Source organism: Siniperca chuatsi, linkage group LG17, assembly GCF_020085105.1.
Source record: "Siniperca chuatsi isolate FFG_IHB_CAS linkage group LG17, ASM2008510v1, whole genome shotgun sequence".
NCBI classification, from domain to species: domain Eukaryota; kingdom Metazoa; phylum Chordata; class Actinopteri; order Centrarchiformes; family Sinipercidae; genus Siniperca; species Siniperca chuatsi.
This window is the reverse complement of record NC_058058.1, coordinates 7231705-7253064: the sequence shown is the minus strand read 5'-3', so window position 1 is coordinate 7253064 and position 21360 is coordinate 7231705. Positions and strand designations below refer to the sequence as shown.

The window sequence follows — 21360 nt, the reverse complement described above, 5'->3', positions numbered from 1 at the left end:
TCAAGGAGATGATGTCAGAAGTGCCAATATGGAGACTGGAGATTGGGGGAGAAAGTCGATACAGTGTGGTTGAAGTCACAAGAACGTTTTGGCCTCATATAATGTGTTGTGACACCGGCCAGGACAGTGCCTGCACTTGATCAATCTGACAGGACGTCAGACATAGATTCACTCTTTGTCTCAGTATTGTTAGACAAACCTCTGTCTGAGTAAAGAGACAGAAGAATGTCATTTGACAAGAGGCTGCTCTTCAATAACGACTGTTTGTTTGAAGTACATATTCGACTCCCAATACTCTGCTCTCTTCACAGCTCTCAAACTGTTACTGAAATGGAAGGTGTTTACTAAGATCTCAAGAACCAATTTCAGTGTATTTTCTTGACTTCCTTGATTTGCTGGTGTCACAAGCACTGAACAATACATTACTTACTGACTGAAGTCCTGATATTCTTTGGTTTTAACTCAATGAATATTCATGTCCTGAGGCTGCAATTCTTCATCAGATTTCACACACATACTAAGATACAAGCCACATAGGCAGATCGAATCATTCCTTTCACTTTTAATGGCTTGGAGATGAATGGAGTAAAATATGCACTTTTTTATTCATTGATAGCATCTTTAGGTTGAGGTAATTGAGTCCTTTTTCCCCCCTTGACTGAATGAATAATGACTTCATCTGATCCCCGGCAAGGCTTGGAAAATTTAGACCAGCCATTGTTCAAGCAGAAGGGGATCCTTTGCTTTTCAGGCATGCACTGTGCTCTCTGTCTTAATTTTTCTTCATTTTAATCCACCCAAACCCCCTATTTTTCTCAATAGCTCAACCATGAACCATGTAGTGAGGCAGTGGGGTGGGGAGATACCCACCCACCCGCTCGCTCCCCTTACCCTTCCTTTCTCCGCACTCTGCTACTGGGAGTTTAACAGCAACTGATAAATCAGTCACACTGGTCTCCCAGCTCTCCCAGTCCTCAGGGGAATGGGCTTGGTGGGGGTTTAGGCAGTGGAGGAATTTTGCTGCTTTTTATATGTGGTTGCCCCCTCCCCTCCTTTTCAGAGCAGTTCCTTTATTTGAGGGAGGAGAGATGTTATGTTCTGCTGTTTTTGTAAGCGTGGTGCGTCAGAAGAAAGCCCTCTGTGTACAGGGCTTTCCTGTGAGTGCTGCCAGAAAGGGGAAGGGCACTTCTTTATTTGACATCTTTTTCCCACATGCTCTATTGGCTGGGACATACACTCGAAAAATAAAAGACAACTCTGACCCCTTTTTTTTTTTGTCACTTTTTTTTTTTGTCTCCAAAGAGCCATCTCAATATGGGAACTTTTTTTATTTTTTAGGCCTTTTGACCTTGTGTTACATTCAAGGACGATACTTCAGCATGACAATAATGCAGCTTATAGTTTACCACAAAATAGTGCCACCAATAAACTTATTTATGTTGTACACACGATTTGCATGATAAAAGCCTGCAGCCAAGAATGTCTTTCATTGGCTTTGTTTTTTCTCCCTGTGTAGCATATCGTAAGGCTTTGGGAGCAGATGGGAAAGTTTCAAAGAGTCTTCTCTAGTATAAGTTGTCAGAAAAGGAATAAGATGTTTACTCTAAATCTCCAGTCTGGACTTAATATTGCATGAATATGTTTATGAATTGTGTGATTCCAGCTAAAGAAAAACATAACTGTCATCAAGCTATGTCATCATCTCATTTTACTAGGACTATCTTTATAAATTATTCCATGCTCTAACCTGCTTGGAGGAAGAGTAGGACAGTAATATTGTAATATCTGCTGTTTTGACCTCTGACCTCTTGTCCCCATAGGTTGGCCTACTGGACCTAGAGCTGAACCGCCTCACCAAGGCCCTGTTCCTGGCCCAGGTGGTTCTGTCTATTGTCATGGTAGCACTGCAAGGGTTTGTGGGTCCTTGGTTCCGCAACCTTTTCCGATTTGTCGTGCTTTTCTCTTACATTATTCCCATCAGGTACTTTGTGATTTTCTTCATTCTTTGAAATGCCGTTGTTGTTTGTTTTCTGTTATTTGTGACCACAACTAAATAACCATGACTTTACAGTGATATCTTTTGATCCATTACATGTGGTCTTAAAATGGAAAAAAATGCATAAATTAAATTAGAAAATCTTCCACCCCAGCTTTGAAACTCAAGCTCCCCGTCTGCTCTTTACACTGTACAAAGACATTTTTTAGAACATACCAGACCTTTAATTCAGTTTGCACTGTTATTGTTACTTTTTCTGTGATAGATTACAGCTTTGTTTTTCTCATGTGTAGTCTGCGTGTAAACCTGGACATGGGGAAGTCAGCCTATGGCTGGATGATCATGAAAGACGAAAATATCCCGGGCACTGTTGTGAGAACCAGCACCATCCCAGAAGAACTGGGCCGGCTAGTCTACCTGCTGACAGACAAGACAGGTAGACGTCCAAACATACTGAAGAAAGATTACATTTACATTAGATTTTTGGTACTTAAGTTAAAGCTAAATTATAATTCACTTCAGAAGGGCAACTGGTTTGCATACAAGTATAGACTGCGCACATTCTACTTGATAGCAGCATGCCAGTGGACTCATGGTTAGCATCATCATACCATGAAAGATCTGTGATTGACTGCACAGGAACCCAATGTTCCACTGACATAGTGTATTAAAAAAGAAGCACATGATAAAACAAAATAATGTCATAAACCCAATTAAACGCACAACAAATCACCACAACTTGCCTGTAAACTTTAGGGACTAACATCTCCTGTAAGACCACGCTGACAGTAAGTTGCTCTTCATTGAAAAATTACCTAATATATTGATACATCATTATTTCAAATGGCAATTAAGCCACTTAATTTTAGTTTAATAAAGCAGTTTAATCATAGGATTAATCTAATCTGATTTAAGACTGTCAACATTGTGAGTTGAAGAAAAGTGCTAAGGACAAAAGTGTCAACAAATCTTTTGAATTTCCAGATGTTCTTTAGGCCTCCTTCAACTTCTCTCATTTCACAATCAAGGCCTGATTCTCTAGTGACAAATAGCTGTTGTTTACTAATGCTAGACAATGTCTCAGAGTGATAAACTCCTCCTGTGGTCCAAACATGCTTCTTTGTCTTACCGTGCAGATCTAGGTAGGAATAGATTAGCTGTAGAGCCTATTTATCCAGGTTGATAGTTAAAGCACATGGAAAGAAGAACAAACAATCAGTCCAATAGAATTGGTTAACCCTGTGGCCCTAATGCTTTTTGGAAGTTAGATGCCCTCTAATCAGCTTTATGCTCTATCAGCACCCATTCTGGCAACCAACATCCATTAAACAAGGCCATTGCCCTTGTTTCTTTATTTTTTTCTTTTAGTGTCTGAACATTCACTCAGTCTTTTTGTATGCAATGTTGTGTCTTGTCTGTTGGTTAGAGAGGACATGCAGTCCATATTGGTAATGAGATTAGGTCAGTGAGAAGGCACACACACAATCCTGCAGGTCCCATGATGCATTGTAGGGAGCCCTCTGAGGTCAAATGCTGTGCTTTCTGTGTGTGTGTGTGTGTTCATGTGCTTTCAGAGATGATGAATATCTTTTATTTTTGCCATGAAGTAGTGGCAGTGTGATTAAGACAACTCTGATTTTTTTTTTTTTATTGCCCCTGACAGTTTTAAACAGACATAAATATAGAAATACTTTGTTTTACTCCACATATTTTCAAAGCTTTGTGTTTACAGAACAGAAGATGCTAAGTTATTGTTTTACTTTGATTTAATTTTCTTATAGTCAGAAAGAGTTTGAGAGCAAACAAAAACCAAAAATGTAATTTAAATGGGGAGCCGAATTAGGAATCCAAATGTTATTGTGGCAGAATTTTACTAGCCAGTGTGACAGACTAACTATAGACTGTACATACAGTATGTCCTCGAAAAACAACTTTTGATTAGAGCCAGACAGGTAAATCAGCCAGAGCGATATATTGCCAGATTAGCGCTTATTGCAGGTATATCGTGTATATGTCAGACGATAATAAGAAATTGCAGTACAGAAATGCCAAACATACTGTAGGTTTGAGTTCATTTGGAAACAGTGTCACTATTACATAGTTTGTCCACACTGATAAGTTGATTTTTCAGCTGTAAAATGTCCTACTTAGTATGTATCTGAGTCACAGTTCTTTAAAAGAACAAACCTAAGGTATTCCTACCAAAATTGTTATGTTAAAAAAAATTACTATCTTTCGATATCGTTACATATATCGATATCAGTATCGGCCTCGAAAATTTCAGTATCAGTCGAGCTATACTTTTAATGCTTTAGAGGGGTCTTTAAAAAATCGGCTCTGACGATAACACAAATAACAGCAATCATGTGAAAAACATTAATGGAGGAGTCGTGTATAGGTGATGTACTTCTTTGTTGGTTTGTAATGTCTAAACTGGTCTTCTGAACTGCAGGCACTCTGACACAGAACGAAATGATCTTCAAGCGGTTGCACCTGGGAACAGTATCCTATGGCACGGACACCATGGATGAGATACAGAGCCACATAGTCCAGTCATATGCACAGGTAATATTTATTATTGTCCAACAGGTCTGCAGCTAACGATTATTTTCATTATTGATTAATGTGTCCATTATTTCCTTGATTAATCCCTTTTTTTTAATAAAATGTCAGAAAACAGTGAAAAAAGTCTATCACCATTTCCCAGAATCCAAGGTGAAGTCTCTAAATGTCTTGTTTTGTCTTGACCAATGGTCCCAAAACCCAAAAGATATTCAGTTTACAATTATATAAAATAGAGAAAAGCAGTAAATCCTCACATCTTAGAAGCTGGAACCAGACAGAGTTTTTTCCTTAAATACTTAAAGATGATTAATTGGTATCAAAATATCTGCTGATTGTAATATATGGGCTCAGTTGCCAGTTTATTAGGTAGACATTAAGTCTTGCAATAAATCCTACCTTTTAGAAAAGTGTTAATTCAACTTTATGATAATTTTGGAGGCTTTTAGAGTTATAAAGAGAGGTGTCTCTAGTATTTTGTCCACCCCATGTATATCAATGAGGGTAGACTAAATAATAGAAACGCCTCTCTGCCAGGTTACAGTGCCAAATTAGTTACATAAAAAACATTCAACACAGTCCTGCTACCCACTTAGCTTCTTCATTTGAATTGTCCTATGTTATATAAATTATATAACCACTGTCCAGAAAATTGTAGTGTAGAGTTTCAATGCTAATTTGGGAGTGGCTCTACTTTCTCTTTTTCATACCCTTTGGAAATTCAAAGTTATTCATTCCCATTAAACAAAATCTCAATGATCCAGTATGTAACACTGGACAGAACCAACCAAAATTAAGCAAAACTTGTCACTTACAATATTAAAATTTGTTTCCAATAGGGGAGTGGATACATTGAAATACAAATATATACCATATTTCACTCCATATTTGTCCTGCTTATTCCTGCCTCTCCCTGTAGAGTAGTTTAATCAATTTTTATATTTAGCTAAGGATACGTTTTCCAGGAAAGAAGCCTATATTGTTCATTCATCATGGAGTGTCCCTGAGCGACTCCTCATACTGTAAGCAAGTGTTTTCCTTACTGGGTGGCTCAGATCTGGCTGCGGTCTTTACAAAATGATATTGTTCGTGCTCAGCCAGCTCCAAACAGCTGGTCGACACTGAAACCATCTGCCCCACACCCTTATGTGTAATCTCAGCTAATGAAAAATGACTAGTCTTTTTAGAGCTGCACAACCGAAGCAGGGCAGCTGGTTTTTACTGTGTTGTGACATAATTACAAGGCGCTATTATTGTTTTAAGCATTATTATTATTTTAAATGTTATTCCATCCAGATTAGGGAAGCAACTAATAATTATTGTCATTTTCATTATTTTCTCCACAAATAGATTTATTTTTGGTCTATAAAATAAAAAATAGTGAGAAATACCCATCATGATTCCCCAGAGATAATAAATTCTGATTGCTTGTTTTTGTTTAACTAACAGTCCAAAATAGAAATATGTTTCATTTACTGTCATATATGACAGGCAGCAACTCCTCACATTTGAGACGCTGGAACAAGCGAATATTTGGCATTTTTACTTTTAAAAATTATAAGTAATTGATTAATTAAAATAGTTGCAGATTAATTTTCTGTCAGTCAACTAATTGATTAATTGTTTCAGATCTAATCCAGATGAGGGCATCTTTAATCATCTATCAACTTTCTAGGATACAGTAGAATAAGTAACATCCTCTACATGTAACTCAGACACTAAACTTGTCTGACAACATAACTTAATGATCTCTCCATTGATCTTTCAGTCATTCTTGATGAAGGTTGTCATCTGGCGTCCTTACTGTACTCCCCACCACCCCTCTTTCCTGCCTGGCGGGATCGAAGGTTATAATAAGCCAAAATCAAATGTTTCAGTAGAGCGCATCGCCCCTGTCAAACGCAGCTGGCACAGTGGGCTGTGTGGTGCCTGCTCGCTAGTCACCACCCAGTTAAACTGATGGTTAATGTGAAAACAGCAGAACGCATTAAAGATCCTCAAACCAGATATGACACGATAAAGATGGTGATACAACAGTTCACGTCGCTGTGTCATTTAGCCTGAAAAGGGGTGAATTGGTGTAGGATTAGATCTAGGTGTCTACCATATGCAGGGATCCTATAGTTAGGAAATGACGGCAAAGCTGTTTAACATTTGAAATACAATTTCTAGCTCTGAAAAGAAGAAAACAATATATTTCATATGCAGTTTTTCAATTTATGTATTTTACTTGGTAATCATTAGGCAGCTTTTTCATTAAGTTTGGTTTGCGGTAGTTTCTCTAGATACCTTGTAGGAATAGACCTATAAAACAATATTGAAATGTAATTTGGCACTTGCTAATTTTGGTACACAACCCACATAATTTGGCTATGATAGCGTTCTAAAACTATCACTCCAAATATAAATGATTAAAACATTGCAACCTTTTATCGTAGAAAAGGTTTCAGTCGTAGTCATCTGGACACTGTTTTCAGAATCAAGACATTTCGGCTCCCATCCGGAAGTCATTCTCAATTGTGAAAAACACTCCTGGACGAATGAGGGACTACACCGTCTTATTGCAACCTTTTGTCTATTTGGGCAATCTGAGGTCAACTACATTCAGCTCATATGTGTGTCATAAATAGATTGAAAAGTCACAGATCATTTATTGAGTCCATGGTTCACATTATTTATTGTGATGTCAGGTGCCCTCCCAGCCCTCCAATGGTAGCACCAGTGGCTCCACTCCATCGCGGAAGACCCAGGCGTCAGGCCCCAAAGTCCGTAAGAGTGTCAGCAGTCGCATCCACGAGGCTGTGAAGGCCATCGCCCTGTGCCACAATGTCACGCCCGTCTATGAGTCACATGCCAACGTAAATGGAGAGACGGAGTCTGCTGAAGCTGACCAGGACTTCAGTGATGACAACCGCACCTACCAGGCCTCCAGCCCTGATGAGGTAAATATGGGATACAGTGAAGAGTTTTAGCACTTCCAGCTTGCAAATTGTTGACAGTTGTTAAACATTGACAAATGGTTTTGCTTTATTAGATTCCATTTACACTTGTCACTTAAAGTGTTGGATTAAATCCAGCTATGATTTTATACACGTTTGCCCATCTGACAAGAATAAACATGGGAGATAATCAGGAGCAAACCCTGTGTGCCCCTCTCTACAGTTTCCTCTCTGTCTTAATTTTTTATTGGTGATCCTAAATAACCCTGGTTTGTCATAATAGTCTTTTCATGAACAGAAAGTTAGAGGTCATGAACTACTCGTAGAGGTTAAGCTATTTAATCGTCTGTGTTTGCTTCCTGAGAATTTACTGCTCCAACTGAAGGAAGAATGCAGCACAAAAACGATCCCCAAAGGCATCCCTATAGCTTCCTTTCCTTGGCCGTTTCTCCATGTAACCCAAGAGTTGGAGCTTTTATGACTGAAGGTGCTGCTAAGCCTATTATATGTTGCCCTTGCTAATCATACTACAGAAATTAGCATTTGAGAAATCCAAGGAGAATGTTGATGATAATTGAATACTGGGAACACGGGAAAAGATTTTTGATCTGGAGAAGTCAGTATTTATTTAAAGATGTCTAAAGTATATTGAAGGTTTGTTCATTTTGCCATACATACCCAGTTGAAGACTGTTGGCATGTTTATCACCCATGACATGTGAGGCTTCGTAAAGCCTTTGTGAGACTTGCATACTTGGTGTCAAACCGCCAGCCAAGTCTAGCAGACAAAATGAAGATAAAAGGGTGGTGAAAGATAAATCTCAGTTTTCCGTTTTGCCTGTCTGTCCTCCCCCCTGAGTTGATGTATATATTTATTTATATCCCTGCTCACTCTGCTCTGTCTCCCCTCTCTCCGTTGTCTCACACTGCTTGGATTGATCAATATTTAATTTTCTCTCAGAGACGATGAGAGGTGGAGGTCTGTGATTGTTGGTGGATCTCTCCCTTCCCCTTCTACTATATTCTTTGTTCTTTGTCTGTCCTTTCATTTCCACCCCTCTCTCTCTCCTTGTCTCCTCACTCTCATTGTCTGCAGCATCAGAACTCGGCCACCGTACCTCTGTTAGCGATAGTTTGCTTGGCCCTGGCTCTCTCTAATGTAATGAGCCATCATTAAGGAGATGAAGTGGGCTGGCCACCGAGGTCAGAACAGGGGTCATCTGACCTACTGGTCAGCCATGCTGTGAGCAGAGTTCTCCTGTAACCTTTGACCCTTGTAATATCAGACAAGAGCATTTGACTGTAGCCTTTAATGACTGCCATGTCCAGGGAAGCGGGTGCTTTATCATTTCCAATAATGGGTCAGCGCAATTAGACCCCATATTTCAAACAAAAAGATTGATATCTAGAGTGTTTACAGATATAATCACATATAGTAACATACATGCACATACTCAGACAATTAATTTCAATGAGAAGTGGCTAAGCTTCAAAAATAACTTAAATAAAAATATTTTCAAGGTAATATATTTAGCACAGATAATTAATAGAAGGAATAATGACCTCTATAAACAACCGGGTCTTGTCAGTTGTGCCAAATAGGAGTCATTTCTGAAGAAAAAGGATTCAAGGTTCTATTTATTCGTCTATAAAAGCATTGACTTACAGTACTTCCATCCTAATTAACCAGCACTAATTACAGAGGAAATAAATACCCATAAAATAAAAAAATAGGTAAAAATAACATAAAACAATATTCCACAATAAAAACTATTAAACGTTTTGATAATGTATTAAAAGGCGTTTTACATTTTACCAGGATAGCCCAACAGAAAATTTTCTACGCTCATATTGCCCAAAGTGCCATGCCAGTCAGCTCCCTGTATGCTCCTGTTGTCTCACTCTCTTCCTTCTGATGTTGTGTTTGGCTTCTTTCTCCTGTTAATCTAATATAGGTGTCAATACTGTACTCCTAAGAATTAGTTTTTTCGCTGATGAAAGTACTGTATCTTGTACACAGTTTGTTTTTCAAAATACTGGGATACTCTGCCTTCCACACTGAAGTTCGTACTTCATACTTATTTGTTAGGGTTAGACTATTTAAGTATTGTCATGTAGGTTATTTGTGATGCTAACAGGTTTAGACCTTTTTAATATTCACTCAAATGATTTTAATTGTCTTGCTGTTTATAATGAAACTTTGTATTTATTTAAATACACAGCAGAAGTAGTTACCAGCAAGCGCAGCGAGACTGCACAAAGTGGTTGATACATATCTAAATATGCTGTTACTTTTGAGCCCTAAACTTCAATCAAAGACAAAATAGTATATAGAGATGTAGTATTAGAGATAGTATTACTCCTTCAACATCCATAGTAAAACTGTGTTAAACTATCCCAAAATGAAATCAGTTGAGTGTGTGCACCCTTTGTATTGCCGGTGACATTACAGGAGAAGAATTTAACTGTAAAGGGTCCATTTTCATCCTGAAGTGCTTTAGCTTCTGTTAATTTTAAGGCAGTGCTGCCATTGTGATTTACATGATCATTAGAATATTGTGAACACAGTTGAAATGATTGATCGGGTTGTTTAAGGCAGTCTGCCATTGTCATAAAGTGATCTTTTCTATTACTGTCGTAACACATGATTCACGTGCAGTTTGTATCAAAGTTGACAAAGCTTTAAATAGTCTCTGTAGAGCTGATAAAGTAGATTGAAGAGCTAGCTTCAGGATCCTCAGCACACAGTGTATGTGTCCATTTGTGTGTAAAGACACACACGCACGCACACACACAGGATAATGACACACAGATGTGTGTTAAGTAAATATAGGCAGCCCTTTTTACGTAGCTCAAAGGGGGAGCAGGAGAAATGATGGGGTATTAACAGGAAGTTCCAATTTGTAGGTCAGAGTATAATAACAACCTTTGAGTGAGCAAATTGAAAATGAACCCATTGAGAATTGAGTCGTGTGCAGCTGAACGCTCACTCGGGGGCTGCAGTTCCTGCTGAGGAGAAAAAGAGGAAAGAGAAACAGAAAAACACTTATCTGGAGCTGAATGAGAAGAGCTCGGCAGCTCTGGAGATACCGTAGCTCTCTTATGCCTTGTCTTTCAACTGCAAGTGAAATTAGATTCCATCAGCTTATGGTCTGCATTCGTTTTGGATTTTATTTTCTACAAAAAGTAATTTCTTGTTAACCTGTTTTCTATTTGGGAAAGAGTGATCATCCTTAAATTCAAAACGAAATGTTATTTTTATTTGTTATTCATAAATGTTTGATGTTTTCTCAGTATTGAGTAATTAAGTACTGTATTTGCAAGAACACTGTGCAAAAATGGATTCAGTGCATTATATCTCCATCCTATACCCTTGTGTTGAGGTGTCAGTGTAAAATTGGCAAAATGCATCACCCTGCTATGTTTTATTAAAGCATAAGTTTCATTGTGTAGAGGTCAAAATGTCAAAGTCTACACTTCTGTGAGCAGTTTATTTTCATATGTTTTCCTCAGGTGGAGCTGGTGCGGTGGACACAGAGCGTCGGCCTGACCCTGGTGAACAGAGACCTGACCTCCCTGCAGCTGAAAACTCCTTCTGGACAGATTCTCTCCTTCTACATCCTGCAGATCTTCCCTTTCACCTCTGAGAGCAAAAGGATGGGCATCATCGTCAGGGTGTGGAACTTGTAAATAACAATATGATGTGTGGATACTCCTTCCTGTGTGGTGATTTGGTTGCTGAATCACGTGTTTTACTGTTTTTGTGTCCAGCACAATGCCTCATCGAACCAGACTTACATATTGTTGTTCTTTTGGTGTCAAACCCATTATCACCTTGATGTTTTGTGCCCTCTTGTATCTTTTGAACTGCACAGAACCTGGCTGCTGAAGTTAACATGCTGCATGATGATTGGTATAGAAATGTATTGTTCTGCTGTTTTAAAGTGTGCTGCAGTTGTACACAGGAAGTGTACTAATTGACATTTGTAATTTGATTTAGGAGGAGTCAACAGGAGACATCACTTTCTACATGAAGGGCGCTGATGTTGCCATGGCGAGCATCGTCCAGTATAACGACTGGTTGGAAGAAGAGGTAAAGGCTCTAGCAAATCTATACTACAATCTATACTACAGTTATTCCTACCCTAAATTAGCTACTTTTGAGGTGTTAAATATGTGGAGCAGTTTGTTAGAAAAGCGAAACAGATACAAACAAACTGTATACCTCCTTTTAAATTAGCTGAGTGGACGGTACTTTTATATTGGATTTTATGTAGATGTAACTGCTAGCGAGGCTTTGCAACCATTTTGCCAACAATCTGTTGACATTCCTGTTATATCGTCACTGTGAGAAATTCCTGATAGCTCAGACTCAGAGTTACAAGTCTTGGGCTCACTTGAACGTGAACGCTGGAAAAACAACAAAATAAAGTATACTCAAAACATCTAAAGAAACACCTCAGAAAACTTAAAAACTGTTGGAATTTTTGGAAAAACATTTTTCTGTCTCTGTTAAGTTCAATTGGCTGGTTGGACTCAGCAGCAAGTGTGTCCACCAGCAGCCATGACTCATCTTAAAGTGTCTTTTAGCAAGACCATAAACCTTTATCTGTTCACTTAAAAAGAGCCGCTCTGGATGAAAACATTAGCAAAATGACAGACATGTAAGCATGTAATCTCATGTTGCATAAATATATGCATTGTCACACAAAGTGATAATTTTGTAGTCCAGTACCTTCTCGTAATGAGGACATTCATCGAGAGATCAGTGGACTGTGTCTACACCAGTTTGGTGGTTGAAGGTCTTGTGTGTGTATGTTCATAATTATATTGGCATTATTGAGTCATTTAGCACTGGGGGCAGCGTTTGATTTAATTAGTGACCTACATAAAGTTGAAGTAATTACACTATGTCATATTCTTGAACAATGGTGCTAATGATGTTCTGTTGGCTGTAATATCCTGCTGTCAAATCAGCCGGCACTGCGGTTACTCTGCTTGTCAATAACCAATCAACAGGACAGGACCATTGGTGTTTCATATAAAAAATAAACCGCCATCCATCCCTTTGTTTTACTGTGTCCTCTGAATTTCACCAGAGGCTATGTTATTCACTATTGATTTCTTTGGTGTTGGTAACAATATGCGGCTATTGACAGTACTGAACATGGTGAACTTATACAGCAGCTGCTCTAATATAACAGATGATCTGCCCTATATTTGATTTATAGTCATCTTGGGGAAAAGACTTGATTAAACATACACAAACTTTTTTTTTAAATAACCCAAATCTTCAAATTCAGCCAAGAAATAAAGCTTTAGAAAACTGCTAGAAAGGGAAAATATAAGTAAAAAACTGTATGTATATCTGTGATTACTAACATCATCGACTCTTTTCTGTCAGTGTGGGAACATGGCCAGAGAAGGCCTGAGGACGCTGGTGGTGGCCAAGAAGTCCCTGTCTGAGGAGCAGTATCAGGACTTTGAGGTATGATGAACACTACTGTATGTATGGTACAGGCTGTTTTATGCTGCTCTCCACACAATCCAGTCCTTTACTTCAATTAATCTCATGTTTTCTTGAAATGGAACTACAGGATAGTTTTATATAGTATCAACATAATAGTAACATGAGACTGTTTCCTCTTGGATTTTGGTTGTCCTAATATTTTCTTTGATGCTTGATTTTTCATCAGTAGCAACAGTAAAAACCGGAACCTGATTATGACGTGCTTGTTTTCTCCCTTTATATAGAAATGTTTTATAGCAGCCATATTGAACAAATCTGTTCAGCGTTCTCTCTTTTTATTTCTGTTGTCTTTGACAAGTTTATTTGTCAGTTTCCTGGTCTGTTGCAGCCCTTTTCCCCCCACAATTTCCTCCTCATTTTTTCTCCCCTTTCCACTTGCTTCTATGTGCAGAGCCGCTACAACCAGGCAAAGCTGAGTATCCATGACCGAGCCCTGAAGGTTGCAGCAGTGGTAGAGAGCCTAGAGAGGGAGATGGAGCTCCTGTGTCTAACTGGTGTGGAAGACCAACTTCAAGCAGACGTCAGGCCCACACTGGAGCTGCTCAGGAACGCTGGCATCAAGGTTAGCAAGGAAATTAAACACTGGCCACTAGTCTAATGCTGGTAAATTCTGTACCTGGCCAAAAAGTTTTCTACTACGAGCCTGTTCTGTTAGAAAGAAAGAAATCCCCCACACCTCAGCATTGATTTAGGAATGGAACAGAAACACAAAAAGAAGGAAAATCTCCCTTTGGTAATTCATTGCAATTGTGTATCCATTTAACCAGACACCATTAAGGAAAAATGCCTGATTGTCTCAACTCATCAGTAAAAGCAACTGCACAGATGAAAAAATACCCTGAATGTTTGCACTCTGTTCCTTTGCGCCACATCCTGCATGTTGATCTTGTTTTTTTTTTTTTACATAGATCTGGATGCTGACAGGGGACAAGCTTGAGACGGCTACGTGCATCGCCAAAAGCTCCCATTTGGTCTCCAGAAACCAAGACATCCATGTCTTCAGACCGGTGTGCTGTTTTACTTGTCCTCTTTACCGGCACTTTGTAATCCTAATGCTCCTACTTAATGGGAGAAGGCAAAAAGCCCTAATGTCCTCATGGCTAATTGTATTGTGTGGCTCTTGAGCAGGTCTCAAACAGAGGAGAGGCCCATCTGGAGCTCAACGCCTTCAGAAGGAAACATGACTGTGCTCTGGTCATCTCTGGAGACTCCTTAGAGGTATTACAACACAGCGCAGCACATAGTGACATTTCCTTGCACAGCAGATGATGCTGAGGATGTAGCCAAACAGGCGATGAAAGAATAAAAAGTACTTCTCAGCCAAAACTAATACGTCAGAGTTCAACCAAGGGCATGAGGATTTGGAGAGGAAAACAAATCACCAAAACATATTGGTCATTTTTTTGTGAGGCAGAACAATTAGAACTTTTGCTGAAAATTTGTAACAGTTGAGCAGTTGTTGGAAGAGGAACAGATCAGTGTTTTCACTTATTTGGTCTACAAGCTTTGGCAGTGGTCTACTAGTCAAACTGATATAATCTATCTATCTATCTATCTATCTATCTATCTATCTATCTATCTATCTATCTATCTATCTATCTATCTATCTATCTATCCATCCATCCATCCATCCATCCAGTCATCCATCCTTATATTTATATATATAAAACATGTAAATACATGTGGAACTTTTAGTGTCCAGTAAACTGTGTTGTATCTCCATCTCTGTTGTGTTGCAGGTGTGTTTGCGGTATTACGAGCATGAGTTTGTAGAGCTGGCATGTCAGTGTCCAGCGGTGGTCTGCTGTCGCTGTTCCCCGACTCAGAAGGCCCAGATCGTCACGCTCCTCCAGCAGCACACAGCCAACAGAACCTGCGCCATCGGTGAGTGTTGACAGATAATGTGGCAGCAGCGTTACAAGCCTGGACGGTTGTTGGCTCCGGTCCACAGACAGCCTGGGAAATTCTGTCAGGGGGAAAAATGTCTCAGTCCCTTAGGAGGAAAATGTTAGACAACATGTAAAACAATCCATTGGACAGATTAATTAAATAACCTGCCCAGTGGATTGAGAAGGTGAACTGGTTACTACTGATGAAGTGGTTCAAAACTGTCTATATACTGAACTACCATATCCCAGCTGTGACTATTTAACTGCACTTATGTTAAGCAAGGGGCTGAAAATGTATTAAAGCTCAGAATGGACGTGTATTACTGTAGCACACACAGACACCAGAGCATATATATATATATATATATATATATATATATATATATATATATATATATATATATATAACTTCTTACATCCACAAGATGGCAGTCAAAGCTCACTAAGAGAAGCACCCAGCAAAGTTTGCTGCTTTTATAACCTCAATCATACATAGTAAAATAATGTGTAGCTTTTTCTTAAATGTGTTTACTTTTATATTTTGTGACAGGTGATGGAGGAAATGATGTCAGTATGATCCAGGCTGCAGACTGTGGTATCGGAATTGAAGGAAAGGTAATAATAATCTTGAATAAACATGAAGGCCACACGTCTTACTAAAGTGTAAAGATCTTTATGGGCACTGGAACAACAGTTAACATCATGAAGAAATGTCTTTTGATTGCTAACAGTGTATCTGCCTTTATTTTCAATTTTTTGAGGTTTGTATCCATTGCTTTTAGAAGCAGGTGGTACTTAAATAGTAGTGCTTTACAACCCAGCAGTAGCATTACATCTTTATACTTGTGTGCAAACAGGAAGGAAAGCAGGCATCTTTGGCCGCAGACTTCTCCATCACTCAGTTTAAGCACATCGGTCGCCTGCTTATGGTTCATGGCAGGAACAGCTACAAGCGCTCTGCGGCGTTGGGTCAGTTCGTCATGCACAGAGGCATGATCATCTCCGCCATGCAGGTACACTAATATTTAAAACACTGACACAATATCTTTTTTTGACAAAGCTTGTTTTGCTGAATGAAGGTAAAATAAAAAAGTGTGTCGCCTCATAATTTAATGTTTTGGGGAATTTGTAATGATTTTTTTAATGACTGCATCTATGTCTTTTAAAGTCATGTTTGCTGATGTTTTGTCTGTTTTAAATATTTTTTTTGTGCTTTGTGGTGAAGCCAAAGACAATTTAGTAAAATAAATTTCCCAACTAACTTTATGACACAATTTTTGTTTTCTATCATCAGGCTGTTTTCTCCTCCGTATTTTTCTTTGCCTCTGTGCCCTTGTACCAGGGTTTCCTCATGGTTGGGTATGTACCTTTTCTAAATTTCTATGAACCTTCTTGGTTATGACTTAATTTTTTGGACAAAAAAAGGAATTCAAAGATACACCCATCACAAAGTTAATAATTACTTAAATACTAGTCTTTGGATAGCTGAGATATGAAAAGGCTAATAATGACTAATATCGCAACAGCCTCACAACAACACAGCTCAGATGTGTGGATATATTTGATCATGTAAGCATTTAGATTTGTTGCCCATCCTCTCCATCTAAACTTTGTTCATGTCTCTGTACACTGCTTTGTTCTTTGCAGGTATGCCACCATGTACACCATGTTTCCTGTGTTCTCCTTGGTTCTGGACCAAGATGTGAAGCCAGAGATGGCTCTTCTCTACCCAGAGCTTTATAAAGACCTCACCAAGGTACAATGCCATTTTTTAAAATGTGTGTGTTTGACAAAATAAATTCCCTTTATCTGCATTTTCTTTCCCTAACCATGTGAAAGTACAGTATGTTGCACTCATCGATGATGCTTCTCTCTTTCAGGGGCGTTCACTATCTTTCAAGACATTCCTCATTTGGGTTTTGATCAGTGTGTATCAAGGTACGGTGCACAGACTCATTCTAAAAGTTATATTTGACCATCAGTCACTATATCTGGCAGATGAATACATTAGTTTTTAACAGAACCAACTACAACATGTCGGTATCTGTAAAGAATGACCAGTATGGTATTGTAGACTGTCAAAGCAACTCTTCAACCACCATTTCATCTTTTCTACTGCGGCTAATACCAGGGTCCCCGGGCCCCTTCAAACTCTCAGACAGTCAGTTTCTCAGTATCTTAGGTTTCCAACCGCCATCCGCTTTTACATGCAGGCTTTTGTCTGTCCAGTAAATCGATATTTCTGTAATCGCTAAGCCATGCAGCGTGTGAGAAAGATCTATGTTCCTGCTCGAGCGTGACTTCCTGACAGCTCGAGGTTTTTAATTAAAGGGCAATACAGGTCTGTGGAAAAAAAAAAAAGAAACATGAAGACGATATGAGAGGATGACAGCAGAGGAGGAAAATATTAGGAACCAATCTCTCTTAATTTATTACAGAGTTTGACTCGCTGGAATGCACTGTATGAAGACTGTATGAAAAAGCAATTATGTGACCAGTTATAGGCTATTAAGCTCAATTTGTGTAGTATTATGATTAAATGAAAGGCTATCAAGATACGGTAGGCGCCCAAAGATGAGTGAGTGTCTGGACACTTAAAGATGTTAATTGTTAGTGAGACACACTAGAGCACCTTGTCCATCTTTTATCCTCATAAATAATGTTATTGAATCAGTTCTTATCATCTCCAGACACATTAATCCTTAACTCAGTATCCCAGACAGCTGTTTGTACTGTGTCTAGCAGACCTGAGAAAGAATGCATGAATAAAAATGTAAGAACTGGTCTTGCAGGAAAATACTCAAACACAGATACAACCCCTATTCATTGACTCTGGTTTAGCTTTTTCCACCTCTTCAAGCAAGTAAACTAAATTGGTCTGGTAATGTAATGTGGTTGATTTGTTTCCTTTGACGCCACCAGGTGGCATCCTAATGTACGGCGCACTGGTGCTGTTTGAGTCGGAGTTTGTGCACGTGGTCGCCATCTCCTTCACTGCGCTCATCCTGACCGAACTGCTGATGGTGGCGCTGACGATTCGTACCTGGCACTGGCTCATGGTCGTGGCCGAGTTCTTCAGCCTGGGCTGCTACCTGGCCTCCCTCGCCTTCCTCAACGAGTACTTCGGTAGGTATTCATTTTTTTCCCAGAGGTTTCCAGTTCTTATTTTTAGAAATGATATTATATCTTTGAAAACTTCAGAAATTAAAAGAAAAGCTTCATTTTTGATTCAAAAATGCATTTATGAAATTTGTTTTGAATAGTTTGAAGTCTGATGAAATCGACCTACAAAGGACTTCAGCTTGAGTCACAAATATTTAGGAGAAAAGTTACACATGACAAGGTTTTTGGCACAACAGCAGTTTACTGGTTTATTAAGTCCAGTATTGAATGGACTGAGCACTTTATTCTTCACTGCACCTGCTTTGTGTTGATTTTGACGTTAACCTGGCACCCAAGTGTTGTGCAGTAGTTCAGACCTCAGCTCTGGGCTTTTATTGCTTCCTCCCTCTCTCTCTGTCCCTTTCTGTTTCTCTCTTCACTGCTAACCTTTGTACTGCGCTCACTCTATTTCTGCTGCTTTTCTTTTGCTTCTGTATGTTGGCAACAGGCATAGGCAGGGTGTCCTTTGGAGCTTTCCTTGGTAGGTGTGCAGCCTGTAAATTCATCTCCACATTCCTTCATCCATCTCTCTGTATTTGTTATTTCTGTATGTTCCATTGATGTTTTGCAGAGTCATCATTTTGTCTATTTCATTTGAGTCATATGTACTGTTGGTGTTTATTATTTTGTGTCATGCCATTCATTCCACTGTTTAGTTTTCATTTTAGTGCTGTGACAAATACACAAAATCCAACGTTGTGGATTCAACGTTGTGGATTCAATCCATGTTGTGATTGGATTCAACACATCAAGACCAGCATCTGATTTTGACTTTATAAACTGTATCGCAACTGTTCATGTTGCTTTTATCTCTTGATGTTGACTCTTGCATTACTTGATTAAATACCCATACTCATCACCACACAATACTAAAACATGTGTACCTAAGCTGCTTTTCTTCTGTTTGCTCTCCCAGACTTGTCGTTCATCACGACTTGGCCTTTCCTGTGGAAGGTGTCCGCTATCACGTTGGTCAGCTGTCTTCCTCTCTACATAATCAAATACCTGAAGCGCAAGTTTTCACCTCCGAGCTACTCCAAACTATCTTCATGAGCCAAACTTGGATAACTTGTGTTTGTTTTGTAGTTTCGTGCTTCTCCAAGCTTTCTATTTTCAGCACTTTTTTTACTCACTGATCCTCAGTGATGGACAGGTGACCTGTGGAGGTCAAGGAACCACTGGAACAATAGAAAATGGAGAGAAATTAAATAATTGTTCTTTGGGTTATGTCACTGAGACTTGGGATAACTTGAAAAAATGGAGCACATAAAAAAGACTAAAAGGACAGATTTAGCCACACAGAGCAAAATGATGTGAGTGACCGCACTTAGAAGGCCTGAAACACTTGATCCCATTGTGTCTGAAAGGGTCAATCTGCCTTGTTTTGTTTTAAAGCATTTCAAACAAATCAGATTCACGTGTCATTTTATACAGTTCTGATGCATTACTTTCAATGTTTAAATTTTTATATGTGGAGTTCAGAATTTTTTTAGGTGTTATTTTTTATTCTAGGTATTAATTACAGTTGCTGGCCTGCATCTGTGAACAGTGTTAAGTTGCTGTAAGGGATAAAAAAAGATGATTTATGTTAATGTTTTCCTACGTTACTGTAAATACAGCCTTTACATGCAGCTTTTATTACTACTGCTGTCAATGTAAACCTCACTGCGCTTAACTCTGTACAAATGTGCATTACAACAATAAGACCATTTACAATGACATTCAAAAAGAAAATGCTGGAACTTCCTTCAAACTGAACTTCTGTGATTTGCTGCTTTATGTTCTTTATGTTTATTAAGACAGTGAATGACATCATCAGTCCATCATCTCCGTAGTATAAAACCAGCACTCCATAGGAACATTAAATGTTGTATTGTCAGCATATTTGGCCTTGATTATACTGCATAATTTTACATTTTATGATGTCTGTCAGTGGCCACCAGTCATCTTGCCAGGACACGGCAGCTCGATTTGTGCCTCATGATGTATTTTAATGTACTGAAACCACATCTCACAGCATTGGATGTTAAACAATCAGTCAGAGGTTTTGGTTAGCGTTTGTTTTTGTTACCTCTGCAGCCAGATGTGAACTTCCAGGAGCTTGAGCCCTGCTACTCTTCTCTAAAAACATTTTTCTGATAGTAAAACTACTTCAAAAGTCACAACGAAGGACCCTGAAACACTGTCAGCTGTGTATTTTTAGGCCTTTATAGACAATGTGACTCCCCTGGGCCTCTATGTGACTTTGGCCTGTAGCAGACGTTGACATTCAGCTCTTTTTAAGGAGGAATGAGTTTTATCATTCACTCCATGTACTGTAAGGGTTGGACATGTTTTGAGCACAGTGGGAAAATGGAGATGGAAGAAAGTTAAACTGATCTTTTAAAAGTACAGTTCAGTAAACAGGGTGTAGCTTAGCTATGTTTATTAGTCAGGTTCTTTTTTTTCTGAATCATAATTGAGTTGAACTCAGGTTGATCATTCCTAAACATAGTATAAATATATTATTTTCTTTAAATCGAGGCAACCGTACTGTAAAATGTAGCTACACTATAAGAAAAAAGACAAGTAGTGGATGTAGTTATTTGGGAATGAGTTGGTGCGACTGCGACACTTTAATGCAAATTGCAAAATTTCTGATTTACATTCTTAGGAAGAGCAATTCCAAATGTCCTGTGTTTTCTGTTGAGGTCTTTGTTCTGTATATGATGTAAAAACTTTTCTTTCTCCGAAACTTGCTTTCCATGTCCTACAATGCGATTTCTAACAGTATGTCTTTTATTTATAATATTGTTATTGATTAATGAATAATAAAAAGAAACCAGAAAGTTCCCTTTTGCAATAAGTCTACAGTAACAGCAACTCAAGACAGTCAAGCTTTTATTCATCGTGAGGTTCATCATGTGGCCAGTAGATGGAGATAGAGACTAAACCCTTGACAGAAGAGGATGTGGCTCAACGTAAAGGAGCATTACAGTAAAATGCACAGTATTATTGACCTTTAGAACTGTTGCTCAAGTTTAGTTTATGAAAATACTGCTGCTCTGCTAAGAGTACAAATACCACATGTATTACTGTTGAGGGGCTCATAACTGAATATGAAGACTTGACCACTGCTTTTCAGCATATATATTTATATTATTATATATATATATATATATATATATATATATATATACATACATATACACACACACACACAAATGCACATGATTAAACTTTGGAAGCCATCTTGACTCAAGTTCCTACTGCTCTAAATTGACATGTTTTTAAGGCAATTTAA

The 21360-nt window shown here is 38.6% G+C and overlaps 1 protein-coding gene across 3 annotated transcripts in view; it reads left to right on the top strand.

The window, feature by feature from the left end:
• The window catches only part of atp9b (ATPase phospholipid transporting 9B), a 44414-nt gene extending 23506 nt beyond the window's left edge, over positions 1-20908 (top strand). For 2 of the 3 annotated variants that reach the window (XM_044170968.1, XM_044170970.1), the window contains 19 exons: positions 1821-1981; positions 2290-2432; positions 4449-4561; positions 7249-7500; positions 11010-11171; positions 11497-11589; positions 12901-12984; positions 13418-13588; positions 13935-14033; positions 14155-14244; positions 14766-14910; positions 15466-15530; positions 15773-15928; positions 16210-16274; positions 16563-16671; positions 16796-16853; positions 17838-18041; positions 18526-18558; positions 18994-20908. In XM_044170968.1, coding sequence (XP_044026903.1) covers positions 1821-1981; positions 2290-2432; positions 4449-4561; positions 7249-7500; positions 11010-11171; positions 11497-11589; positions 12901-12984; positions 13418-13588; positions 13935-14033; positions 14155-14244; positions 14766-14910; positions 15466-15530; positions 15773-15928; positions 16210-16274; positions 16563-16671; positions 16796-16853; positions 17838-18041; positions 18526-18558; positions 18994-19130 — 2340 coding nt within the window. In that variant the 3' untranslated portion in view covers positions 19131-20908. The remainder of the gene's footprint in view (positions 1-1820; positions 1982-2289; positions 2433-4448; positions 4562-7248; positions 7501-11009; positions 11172-11496; positions 11590-12900; positions 12985-13417; positions 13589-13934; positions 14034-14154; positions 14245-14765; positions 14911-15465; positions 15531-15772; positions 15929-16209; positions 16275-16562; positions 16672-16795; positions 16854-17837; positions 18042-18525; positions 18559-18993) is intronic. The other variant, XM_044170969.1, reaches the window with a different exon arrangement.
• Positions 20909-21360: the final 452 nt, after the last annotated feature.